This window comes from Anthonomus grandis, chromosome 14 (genome assembly GCF_022605725.1).
Source record: "Anthonomus grandis grandis chromosome 14, icAntGran1.3, whole genome shotgun sequence".
NCBI lineage: Eukaryota > Metazoa > Arthropoda > Insecta > Coleoptera > Curculionidae > Anthonomus > Anthonomus grandis.
In genome coordinates this window covers 2,266,158-2,279,570 of record NC_065559.1, presented here as the reverse complement: position 1 = coordinate 2,279,570, position 13,413 = coordinate 2,266,158, and the positions used below count along the sequence as shown (strand labels likewise).

General features: G+C 32.7%; 1 protein-coding gene across 2 annotated transcripts in view; it reads left to right on the top strand.

The window, feature by feature from the left end:
• LOC126744715 (fasciclin-2-like) overlaps positions 1–13,413 on the top strand; it is a 34,352-nt gene that overhangs the window by 15,196 nt on the left and 5,743 nt on the right. For both annotated transcript variants that reach the window (XM_050452254.1, XM_050452253.1), the window contains exons 5-11: positions 154–337; positions 2,698–2,997; positions 4,514–4,871; positions 6,897–7,162; positions 7,533–7,810; positions 9,518–9,701; positions 11,003–11,198. In XM_050452254.1, coding sequence (XP_050308211.1) covers positions 154–337; positions 2,698–2,997; positions 4,514–4,871; positions 6,897–7,162; positions 7,533–7,810; positions 9,518–9,701; positions 11,003–11,198 — 1,766 coding nt within the window. The remainder of the gene's footprint in view (positions 1–153; positions 338–2,697; positions 2,998–4,513; positions 4,872–6,896; positions 7,163–7,532; positions 7,811–9,517; positions 9,702–11,002; positions 11,199–13,413) is intronic.

Genomic DNA, 13,413 nt, shown 5'->3' with positions numbered 1-13,413 from the left:
CTGCCTGTTTATAATTATTAACTAATTCATGAGTCATCTACTGAAATTTCTAAAAGGAAATTAACAAGTTTCTCATATGTAATTGTACAAAAAAATCAGATAGTAACTATGATTACACCTTAGAACCTCCTAAGTTATTTTTCATGTCAACAGGTAGAAGTTCAAATACCACCAAACATAACCTTATCAACAAACGAAACAACGGTGGTCGAAGGAGAGGTTAGTACGGTAAAATGTTCAGCAAACGGAAAACCACCGCCATCCTATCAATGGATCAAGCTAGACAGGCGGTACGACTTATCAAAAACCGATCGTTTCAGCGTAAATGCACGAACAGGTAATAAATAACATTTCCCAAAAATCAATATCAAAATAGTTATTTATGTAACACGTGTGTAAAATGATCCTTTTTTGATGAATGGGAAACTTGTTGACAATTTCCATGAATAAAAAAAGTGGATTTTACACACGTGTAGCATATAACATTTTTTCTACTACCGAAAAAAAACATCAAATTACTTTACGGACTTAAACGACTTTACGGTAAAAAAAACGGCGCACAAATTACGCACTAGCGCGTAAAAATAATTTTTTAGGCACTAGTGCGTAAAAGGTGAAAATTTACTCACCCTGGGAAGTGTGCAAATTGAGCACTGGTAGTAGAAAAAAATATGTATTTTCCAAAAAGTACAAATTAATTAACAACTTATTGTACAGTTTTGGAGCACACAATATGGACCAAAGTCTGTGTGTGCACCCTGAATTAAAAGATCTAGCCTAATAATTATCGCATTTACTTATATTTTTGAGAAAATTTTAGTTGCAACGTTAACCCTATTGTAATATATTATATTAATACAATATGCCATTAAACATGTTATGCAATAATTATAGTCTAAATCATTAATTAATCAAAGATATTTTTTTATTTTGCGATAATTTGTGTATTTCTTATTTCATTTGGAAGTATGTGTACTACTTTAGGTAGTATAAAAGAAATATGTCTTTGCGTAGATGCAAATAATATGGTTCGATAATAATAACATTGTTAAAACTTAAAAACTCTTGCTACAATCTGCAATGTCTCATATTTCCTTCCAATTGGGAGAAAGCAATAATTGTTAAACCTCTGGCCAAGGTCACACAACCTGATACGTTTTTCTGATTTAGGACCCATCAGCCTGTTATCCACAATAGGCAAAATTTTAAAAAAGTTGGTTTATCAGCAAGTGGTTGCGTTCTTGAACGAGCATAGTTTTATTCCAATTCATCAGTCTGGCTTTCAAAAGTCCCATAGCAAAACTACAGCATTAATTAAAGTGCTGGATGATATTGGTAAAACCACGGCTTTGGTTCTCTTGGATTATAGCAGGGCACTTGACACCATTGATCATCGCATGTTGTATGCGAAGTCTTATTTGTGTTCAGATGCCACTGTGCTGTTTTTTAGGAGCTACTTGAGCAATCGGTTTCAAGCTGTTGAAATTGATAACAACATATCATAATTTTTGCCGCTGGATAGAGGAGTTCCACAAGGCTACATTCTTGGTCCTTTATTGTTTATTCTGTATACTAGAGATATTGGACAAGCAATTAAAACATCTCGTGTACACCAATATGCTGACGACACTCAATTGTATTGTATACCAGTTTTGACACAGAAGAACTACCTGCATCTATAGAAAAACTTAATGACAACTTAAGTTCCATATATTCTTATTTAGCTAAGAATGGACTAAAATTAAATCCTAGTAAATCGGCAATTATGTTTTTTGGGCCTTACAAGGACTGGGTTAAGGATAATGGTATAATAACTTTAAATAATATGTCTTTGCCAATTGTAGATAAATACAAAAATTTAGGTATTAGTGTTGATGACAGCCTAAAGTTTAAAAGTCAGGTTGTGAAGGTGGTCCAAAAATATTTTTGTGCATTGAAAAATTTGTACAAGAGTAGGGAAATTATTAGCACAAACCTGAAAATAAAGTTAACGGAATCGCTTGTTTTATCACACTGCAATTATGGTGACACAGTTTATTGGCCTTTTAGATAGAAATTGAAAATACCGGCTTAAAAAAATACAAAATGCTTGTGTACGGTTCATTTTTGGGGTGAGTGTAAGAGAGCATATCACTCCAAAATATTGGGAACTTGGTTGGTTGAAAATATGCGATCGTTAGAGGCTAGCAAAAAGCATAGTTCCTGTCCAGGCTATCTGTTTGATCAGCTTAATAAAAGAAATACTCTTCATAACAGAGACACGCGCTTTAATGATTTATTTGATGTTCCTAGGCATAGAACAGAACTTTTGCAACGTTCGTTTTCCTATTTGTTACCTAAGTTAGCCAACACTGATATTTTTCGCAAACTGTATGACCTAACATTTTCGACATTTAAGAAAAAATATAAGCAACATTTACTTAGCCAAGTTTAAATTGTTAATTAGTAAAAGCAATATACTTACGCTATAGAATGTCAACATTTTTTAGTGATTTTATAAAATTTCATTCCTACGCTTGTGTTACCTTCTGCATACCTTTATAATTTCAAAAGTATCATTGCCTAGTTAGTACCTTAAGTTGCCAATATGTAAATTTAATCTTATGTATTTTGTATGTATGCTCGGTTAATAACAGCTATGCTGAACTTCGCCGAGTTAAAAATAAAAGCCTATTATTATTATTATATTGCTTATAGGTGACTTAACTATAACCAGACCGGAAGCAACCGACGACGGAATGTATCAATGCGTAGCGGAAAACTCGGCCGGACGAGCAACTATGGATATAAAAGTCAACGTGCTAGTGAAACCGAGAATTTACGAACTGTTGAACGCTACAGCACCAGTTGGAAATGAAACCAGACTCGTATGCAAGGTTAGAGGGAAACCTTTGCCGATGGTTACATTTAGAAAAGTGGGAAGTCAGCTACCGTTTGTCGTTGGACAACAACCGGATGATCCTAGGATACGGTTAGAGCAAGAAACTATTAACGCAGGTAAAGATATTAACTGAGTTTAAGAAATATACTGAAGCAACCATAGAGCATATTATATATAGCCCCAATATACTTAAGATTTATATAAAAAATAGAAGCGAATTTTTTTTGTATAGTTAAAAAACTTAACAGCATTATATGTAAAACGAAGATTGAACATGGTTTCTTAGTACTAAGTTGCTACAATAAATATTATGGTACAATCTATACAAAACAGTAGCTGGAAGGAGTTTATTTTAAAAGGGAAATTTATACAACTCCAAACGAAATATGTGTTCTGCAACATGATTAAACTTGAGATTCACTTCGTTCCAAAAAAAAGCTTTTACAAATTTATAAATTATGCTTATGAATATCAGTTTGATGTGTTCGGAAACACAGTTTAAGGACAATTTAAACTTTGATATGCGCAATTACAATTTCATTAGACGAATTTGAATACGTCAGTTTGAAATTTAATTTAAACAAAAAAAATATATAGTTTGTGTCCAGATTTTTTGAACTTGTTGAATACGTTTTTAGTTTGGTCGTTCCCTGCTATGACATTATGACTTTTAGGTGTGATAGGCAATAAATATGTATATTCAAATGTATAAAGATGCGCCTTTTACCCCTTATATGACAAGCAATATAAAATTTTTAATTACACTTACACTAAATAAAAACCACTGCATTTGAATTGAACAACTATTATTTATTAACATTCCATTGGTCCTACGAATTCTGCTGCTTATGAAAAAATCAACTTTTGTAATTCAAATAGGTGCAATGTTATTGAAACGAAGCGTAGAATTAATTAATGAACAAAAAATTATTAATAATATAGGGACAACCGCGATAGGTACTGTTGGATTTTCAATCAAAGATCTTTAACTTGGCCTTTTATGCTTAAAATGTCTGGTATATATTATATTTAAATACAAGGTATATGATAAATATAAAGAAATGAAAATATACAGACCTTAAAGTGAATCGTACTTAAACATTCTCGATTCAATTCTTACGTCATTTAGGAAATGCACTAGTTAAGTCGATTATTTTACTTTAAAAGATCTTACAGTTACAAACCAATTTAAAAACATCTTTAAGTGTTTCCTAATTTCCAACATAAGAAAATAGCCAGTCAAATGTGTCAGTTGAGTAAATTAAGCAATTCGATGTCTTATAGCTACCTAGATAAGTTTACAATAAAAATTAATCAAATCGGGTTATTTTTTCATCACCATCATTTACACAATTCCAGAAGCCGATACCTATTTAGAATATTTAGGAATTCACCTATGGAACAAGTTGTAAGTGATATGAAAGGTAGTTCACCTAATAAAAATTGTTTCGCTCGCAAAATTTAGTTTAATGTTATCTTGAAATAACTTTTTAATGGTGAACGGATTGAGCGTTCTACTTGGGTTCAGCCGATCTTACAAGGCGTATTTTTTTTTGTTAATTTAGAAACTAACATGGTGAATTTCATATAATGAGTGAGCTACACCTTGTAATTCCTCCTCTCATTTTTTAGATGAATCGGCTGGAGTATTAATTATTTCCGAACTGGAACGTCCTGACGATGGCCTTTACGAGTGTATAGCCGAAAATAAAGTGGGAAAATCCTTTAAAAACGGTCACATAACCGTTTGGTTTAAACCCACTTTTAACCGTACGAGAGACCTGCCGCCGGTATGGACGTGGGATAACCGACCTGGAAATCTCTCTTGTATTCCCGAAGCCATACCAAATGCCACCATTGTATGGAAGTTCCGCGATGTGGAGATATCCGAGGAGAATTTCAGGAACAATCGGATTTCTAGGAATAATTTTCAAGTGATCGGGAGGGGGCCTCGGTCTAATTTAATCGTTACGCCACATAATGATAATGGGTGAGTGTGTACTTCAAATATACATTTAAAGTTTGACCAGTGTATTGATAATTGAAAAAAGTATGCCCCAACGTAAAGTGCCCTAACGTTCAAAAAAAAATAGTCTAGAACGACGGTTTTACTTTCAAATCCATCCTCAGGAAGTTCATTATATTTATATAAAAGAATTATGAACATATTCCCAGTGGTTCCTAAGTTATACTCAAAAATGTCCACTAAGGCATGAAAATTTGATGTTGTAATATAATTTTGAAAAACTCAAATTTGCCTTGGACCTTGACCAACAAAATTGCCCATAATTCAGGAAGTTTTTAAGGTACAAGAAATTTTTTTGTATGAAATTATTCGAAAAGAAACGCCCTTTATTAGGCAAAAAAGCTTTTAAGCTATTTTCAATTATTTATCAAAATATTCTCAAGAATAGTAAATATTTACTATAAAAATTGGCAAAAAATATGCCCTAACAAAAAGCGCTCTAACTATCGAAGTTTTTAGTCTACAACGAAGTTTTTACCCTCAAAGCTATCTTTAGGAACTAAATTATATTAGCTTAAAAGATTTATGAAAATATTCCAAGTGGATCCTAAGTTAGACCCAAAATGGGCCACTAACTCATAAAAACCTTGATGTTGCAATAAGAGTTTGAAAAAGTCAAATTTGGCATCTCTTGGACCTTGACGGACAAAATTGCATCTGACTAAGGAAGTTTTAGAGGTCCAAAAAAACGATTTAGTATGCATTTATTGGAAAAGAAAACCCTTTTAAGTCAATTTCAACTCTTTTTTAAAATATTTTCAAAAATAGTTAATATTTGCTATGAAGATTGGCAATAAAATATGCCTTAACCAAAAGAGCCCTTGTTTTCGAAATTTTTAGTCTAGAATGACGTTTTTACCCTTAAATCCATCTTCAGGAATTCCATTATATTAATGTAAAAGAATTATAAAAATATTCCCATTGGTTTCTAATTTATACTCAAAAATGTCCACTAACTCATAAAAACGAAAAACTCAAATTTGGCGGCTCTAGAACCTTGATGGATAAAATTGCCTCTAACTCAGCAAGTTTTTGAGGTACAAGATACGTTTTCATATGGATTTATTGGAAAATTAACACTCTTTCTTTGATACAAACTTTTTTGGACCATTTCCAATTATTTCCTAAAATATTCTTAAGAATAGGGGACATTTATTATAAAAATTGGCAAAAAAAATACCTTCACCAAAACTGCTCTAACTTTCGATCTTTTTTGTCTAGCATGGCGTTTTTACCTTCACATCCATCTACAGGAACTACATTATATTACTTTAAAATAATTAATTAAATTATTCTCAGTTATTCCCAAGTTATTCCCAAATCTTTGTGTTAGTAGTCAATCTTGGCAATATTAGTTTCAAAAATTCAAATTTGGCGGCACAAAAAACTTTTTGGTATTAAACTATGATAGAAGAAACACGCTTTCTTGGGCAAAATCCCTTTTAAGCTATTCCCAATTATTTATCGAAATTTCCTCAAAAATTTACTATGAAAATTGGCAAAAAAACTTACCCCAACCAAAACTATTCTAACTTTCAAAATTTTTAATATAGAACAACGTTTTTACCTTTAAATTCATCCTCAGGAAGTCCATTATATTTGCGTAAAAGAATTATGAAAATATTTCCAGTGGTTCCTAAGTTATACCCAGAAATGTCCACTAATGCATAAAAACCTTGATGTTGCGATACGAGTTCAAAAATTTCAATACGGTTTACAAAAACTCGAATTTGGTAGCTCTTGGACCTTAATGGTCATAACTGCCTCTAAATCAGAAAATTTTTAAGGTATAAAAAAAGTTTTGATATAAAATGATTGGAAAAGAAACGTCCTTTCTTGGGTAAAAAAACCCTTGTAAGCTATTTCCAAGTATTCTCAAAAATTACTACGAAAATTGACAAAAAAAAACATGCTCCAACCAGTAGAACGACGTTTTTACTCTTAAATCCGTTCCATGTCATACTGGATTAAGCACAAATATTTTCACAGATTCTTTGGCAAGTCGTACGAATGCATAGCAAGGAACGAGTTAGGCGAGGCCTCGATATTCGTGGAATTAAGAAAAGGCGAAATTCCCGGCCCGATTACGCAGGTTAAAATGGCCGAGATCACCGCGACCAGTATAAGATTCTCCATTATACCGCCCAGTAATTACGAGGGTTTACCGATAAGGTCGTACGTGTACCAGGTGAGGCCGGATTCGGAGCCTGCTTGGGATATTTTCCATTATTCCCGCAGGCAGCAATGGAGTTTCGGTAAGTTCATATAATAATTTATTTGTGGATAATTTCGACACAAATAACACAAAAATTATTCTAAAAACCTCGATTTATTAATCACAAAAATGCAAATTACAACTTCTTATTTCGCGACCCGAAATCAGACTAATTTTAACCTCAAAATTGCTACATCAACAAAATCTTTCGCGTTTACACTTTTACTGTTTATATAAGGAACGACGAGATAAGGTGGTTTTAAATAACATAAGCTAACATATATACGGCGTATCAATTTCTTACAACTATTAAGATTAAGGCTGCCAAGATGAAATCCATGACAAACTAATTGCAGTTCTCTTTTTACGAAAGAGACCTGTATACAAAAAAAAAACCTTTATTTTTTCAGGTGCACCCTACATAGTGGAGAATCTCGAACCGGAAGTGCTGTACCACTTCCGGTTTGCCGCGAGAAACGACGTGGGTTTGGGTCCGTTCGTGAACGGGCCGAGCATGAGGATGCCTCGCCGATCACAACCGAACGCTCCCTTAATTTTAACTCCTAACTTGAATCATACCGTAGATGAGATCTACGTAGCTCCTCACGCAAATCGCTTCGACTTAAGATGGAACGTTCCGGCCGATAATGGAGAACCGATCGATTATTATCTTATAAGATATTGCAAGGTAAGTCCTATAAGCAAAAACTTAACTTTCTGTAATGCATCCTTATCATATTCTTATAATTCTCAGTTTTTGACGAGTTGTAACGTCGTACCGTTATTACCACGTTTTCTGTTGTCTATGTATACCCGTCGGGCCAACTGAGCTCTTGGGCACAAAAATCAATTGCAATAACAAGTTTTAGTCTTAAGCAAAGAATCAAGCAAATTTTCCAATTGGAAACACGTAATCATTATTCTCTAAGAGACCAACATACAAAACTGACGAAAACAAACAAAAACACAAAGTCGAGGTCTCACAACATGTAATAAACGGGCTACACGTGTTTCGCTCTAGTTAGAGCATCATCGGGCCTAAAATAAAAATATTACTTAAACAAAACTAAAAACTTACATAAAACAATAAAAAACCTTTAGATAAAAAAAAAAATAATTCAAATCAAAGTAAAAATACATATCTCATATATATGTCTTACAGGCAGTTGATTTGGAGTCACCTTTCTCTCTCTATCATATAGTAATTAAGTGATTCAACTGCCTAAAAGAAATCTCTTAAACAGTGACCAAATTTGAAATTTTTAAACGTAAATTGCAACATCAAAAATTTTGTTCATTAAGGGACCTATTTGGACCCAACTTGGGTGCCACTGAATATATTTTCATTTTTTTTTCACATTATTACAGAGGATCCCTGAGGATTCATTTGAGGATAAAAACATGATTCCGGGTTAAGGATTTGAGCAGTTAGGGCAGATTTTGGATGAAGCCCTTTTCTTGCAACTTTTTTTTAACAAGTAATTTTTTTTTGGAAAATATATATTTGTACAAAATAATGGAAATATTCTTAAAAGGGTTTTTTTGTCAAAGAATCAGCTTTTTTTTGCCAATAATTTAAGATCAAAACGTTTTTTGTACCTCAAAAACTCTCTGTGTTAAAGACACTTTTGTCAACCAAGGTCCAAAAACCCACCAGATTTGAAGTTTTGAAACATTACAAGATTTTTGTTTAATAAGGGACATTTTTGGATACAACTTGGGTGCCACTGGAAATATTTTAATATTTTTTTACAATAATATAAAGGAGTCCTTGAGCATTAAAAATATGATTCTGGGTTAAAGATTTCAGTAGTTAGGGAAGTTTTGGATATGTCATATATATGAGAAGACTCATGAAAATGAAGTAAAATGCACCGCACCCCATGCCTTTAATTTTGATTTAAATTATTCTATTAATAACTTAAATTTTATTATGATTTTTACATGATTGATTGTTCGACCTTATACTACTGTAATAAAAACTCTTTGTAATTAAAAATTATTTTCTACTTTTTAGTTCGATTAGCAGTAAAAGCGTGTTCTTTTAGTGTTTTTTTTAATTTAGTTATTACAACTTTGTCAACAACACTTTGTGTTTAAGATAATAAAAATTGACTTTGACTACCCGGGTCAATAAGTCGTGAATAACGAAATTACTATCGTTCTCGATAAAACATGAGGCTTTGCCTATAATTTGCTGCACTCAAGAAAGAAAATAATCCAGGGTATATGCAGCGATTACCAAACATGGAGATTCCTGCTTTAGTTATTCCTAAACTATTAAATCCAAAACAGTGCATGTACTCCTCGCCTCTCAGTTCTCTTTTAAGGTTGCACTACTAGAGAAAGACATTTACCCATTACGAAGTCATTTACAATTAATTTCCTTTTACAGATCGCACAAACTGCCCAAGAAGAACACGAATACGACTGTACCGACAACATCCAACAGTCGGTCCAATACACCAACTATCATCTGACTGACCTGTATCCGGAAACGTTGTACAAAGTGGAACTGCGAGCCCATAACGCGATCAGTGAAAGTGAGGCTACGGTATTGAGGTTCCGGACGGCCAGAGGTGAGGAACGACTCTATTACGAAACCGTAAACGCGGCCGTGAGAAACGGATGCGCCCTTACTATTCCTCACTTTTTTTTTATTTGTGTTGTGTCGTTTTGTTTTTTTTTTGTGCCGTAAACGTGATGATCGATTAGCTGGTGTTTGTTTATTTTTTGTATGCTATTACGTTGGCATGAACGTAATGAAGGGGTGGATTTACTTTATTGTATGTGAATCGAGTTAAAAGTGTTCTTAGTTATTTTATTTTTTAGATATTTTGTTGTCGAATGTTTTAATGCTTCATGTTTAGAACAAGAAACCACCAAGAGAGTTTACGTTTGGTATTTCCTGGGATGTTTTGTATGTTATTTTAAGCTTGCTTTTTTTTCTTGAATATAGGTAAGAAAACCACCTACTTCAGGCGATCGATTTATATATTTTGAACAACGTTTCGATCTCTACTAGCAAGTTTATACGGGAAATTAAGTTTAAACTTTAGCGGCTAAACCGGTTTAGAGATAAATCAGTGCAGTGGTCAATTTCTGAAGAAAATTGTTTGTTTCTAGCCAATGTTTCGAGTTATATTTCACTCATCTTCAGGGTTCAAACTATATAAAAATAATAAAAAAATAGATGTCATAAATTAAGGTCAATTATACATTTAAATTATAAATGTTTTTTTATTCAAGGAGTACTTAAATCAAGTTTTAATTTCTTGTAATATCGGTTCATAATTAAATTAAATTTTCTGTACTATTTTTTTTTTGTTATATCTTATATTTTAAGTTTATATTAAAAAAAAGGAACTATATTCCGCCCTGTACAAGTACAATCGTATCTTAAAATGCGTACTTAACTCAAAAAAAATATAATTTAGCAGCATTATTACATCCTTATGTAAACTTTACATATTTATATACCTAGGCAATAAGAATTAAAGAGGATCGCTTAAGTTATATTTATTTTTATAGATTTTAATTCGACAATAATACTCATTGTGATTTTAAGAAATACATTGTTTAACATAGCACCTACCATAGTATTATTTCCATGCAAACGCATTTAAGGATGCTAATATCGATATTTTTACACCATTGCTTCGAACCAAAAGGTAATACTATATTATATTAGTACTTGACTCTTATATACTGAATATTTGCAACATAATAAAAAAGGAATGAAACAGCACTGTTTAATATTTCTTTAATGCATCCCGTTTTTACTGTTGGCCTTTATGCATGGAAACAACAAAAGCTTTCACCTTATTTCTTTAATTTATCTCGTAAATTCCTTATTATACTCTTAAAAGTTATTTTTTAGGGGAACCACCAGTGCCAATACAAGCGGCCAGAATGAGCAGTTCAACCATAGTAGGAATATCGATAGCTGTAGTGCTAATAATATTGATATTGGTGGATGTGGCCTGTTGTCTCGTTAATAAAACTGGATTAATAGCTTTGGTGAAGGAGAGGATCAGTAAGAAGAAGAGTGCGGAAGATCCTGGATTCGAAATAAGGTTAGTCATGACTTTTAAATTTTTTTTAATATAAGACAAATGACATTCTGAGGTTGTTCCATAAACGGCTGAATATTCTTGGTATGTCTGAATAAAATAAACTGCTCAACAATCGAAGTGGATATTTTATAAATTACCGAAATTTGCCTAAAAAAATAAAATTCATCAAGTTGCGTTTTATGCTATGAGTAAATCCTGTTGATAGCAAATATTTTTTGTCGTTTTTTTCATACATTCTTATCTCTTTTAAAGAATTCGGTTTCAAAATCCTAACAATTTAGTCACATAAAAGTGCTTTTAGAGGCTTTATTATTCTCATTGTTACCAATAAATCTCTTTACTTTCTTAAAAATAATGGTTCTACGACGGTTAGAAACAGTGCAACTCGAGCAATTAGTACGTTGGCTACAGGAGGGCCTAACTCAAGAAGAAGTTGCTAACCGACTACATCTAATCTACATCTAACCGACTTGGGACACATTCCCAAAGTGTCGTGAGTCGTGCATGGAATCGATATGTAGAGACTGGGTCTGCAGCTTACAGGCATGGTGGAGGCCGAAAACGTGCTACAACTCGTGCTCAAGACCGCTATACAGGGTGCCTCCGATTAAGTCGGCACTATTGATATCTTTGTTAATATTTAAGATACAGGGTCGGTTAAATTAGCAAACTAGTAGGATTTTTTCTGTTGATTAAAATGGTGAGAACAGAAAAAAAATTGAACATCGCCTTTTCGAAAAAATGTGAAAAATGTACTTTTGTTAAATGGAATCCCCTGTATATTTTTACATAAATCAAAAGATAATAATTTTCTTAATAAAAAAGTTTATTTACACTAATAGCCTAAACCTAAAAATAACAAAGTTACAGCGATATTAATAATTTTGTCAAATTTAGGCAAGTTGGCTTTGAAATGAATAACATCAAGTAAAACTAATAATTTATAATAAATGAGCAAAAACATCGCCATCTTGTTCAATACATTTCTGAGTACACTTAAGCACACATCTTGTAGCTTTTAAGATTGATCTTCTATCTATTGATCCAATTATTTGCCTAATATGTGTTTGAAGTTCATCAACGGTTCTGTATTTTTTTTATGCACTTAATTTTTTATGTAACCCCAAAAATAAAAATCTAGAGGGGTTAGGTCTAGTGACCTAGGTGGCCAACGAATTGGGCCACGTGTCGCAATCCATTTATCGTCAAACAGTCTATTAAGTAATATTCTTACATCATTTAGTTGATGGGGAGTTGCTCCATCCTGTTGAAAATAGATTTGTTGCCGTCTCTCCAAGTTAACATTATCCAAATAGTCTTCCAGTGCTCCAGATAATATGAGATCAACATATCTCTTTCCAGTCAAAGTGCCATCATAAAACACAGGTCCTATTACTTGGCTTCCTATTAAGCCGCACCAAACGTGTATACTAAATTGGTTTTGAGGATTTCTGGGATCAGTAAGGAAAAGATTTTCTTGGGACCAATAGTGTACATTTTTACGGTTAAACGTACCTTTTGAAACCGTTTGAAAAATTAGCTTCGTAGCTCTAAATTATACGGTTTAAAATATTATCATTAGCTTCATATGCATTACGTAACCAGTTGCAAAAAGCAAGTCTTCTTTCGTTATCGCCAGGCAACAATGTTTGTACTGGTCGATACTTATATGGCACACATTTGTATTTCTTTAAGACCCGCCAAATTGTTACTAAGCTCACACCGTAACCTCTTGCTAAATCTCTAGTTGACTTTTCCATATGAGCTTCAAAATATGCCAAAATAGAAATTTCAACATCCTCGCTTACTATAAATTGGTTCCTTCTTTTAGTTCTTTTAAACACGTTTTCGTTACTTTTTAATTTTCTGTAGAGAATTAAAAAGTATCTACGGTTTGGCAAGTTGCGAGTCTGGAATCTCTGGCGGTACGCTTCTAGCGCTCTGTCACTATTTTTTCGACATACAAGGTAACATTCTAACATATCACATTTTTCAATATGCGTAAAAGGCATTTTACTCATTTAGATTTTACAAAATCACAAACTTTGCTAACATGTAACTGTCAGTATTTCTTTATTTAATAAAATCTCTACGGCTACTGTCATTTTATTATTCAAGCAATGATTTATTTGTTTTGCTCTCAAAAAGTTCAAGGCCAACTTGCCTAAATTTGACAAAATTATTAATATCGCTATAGCTTTGTTATTTTTAGGTT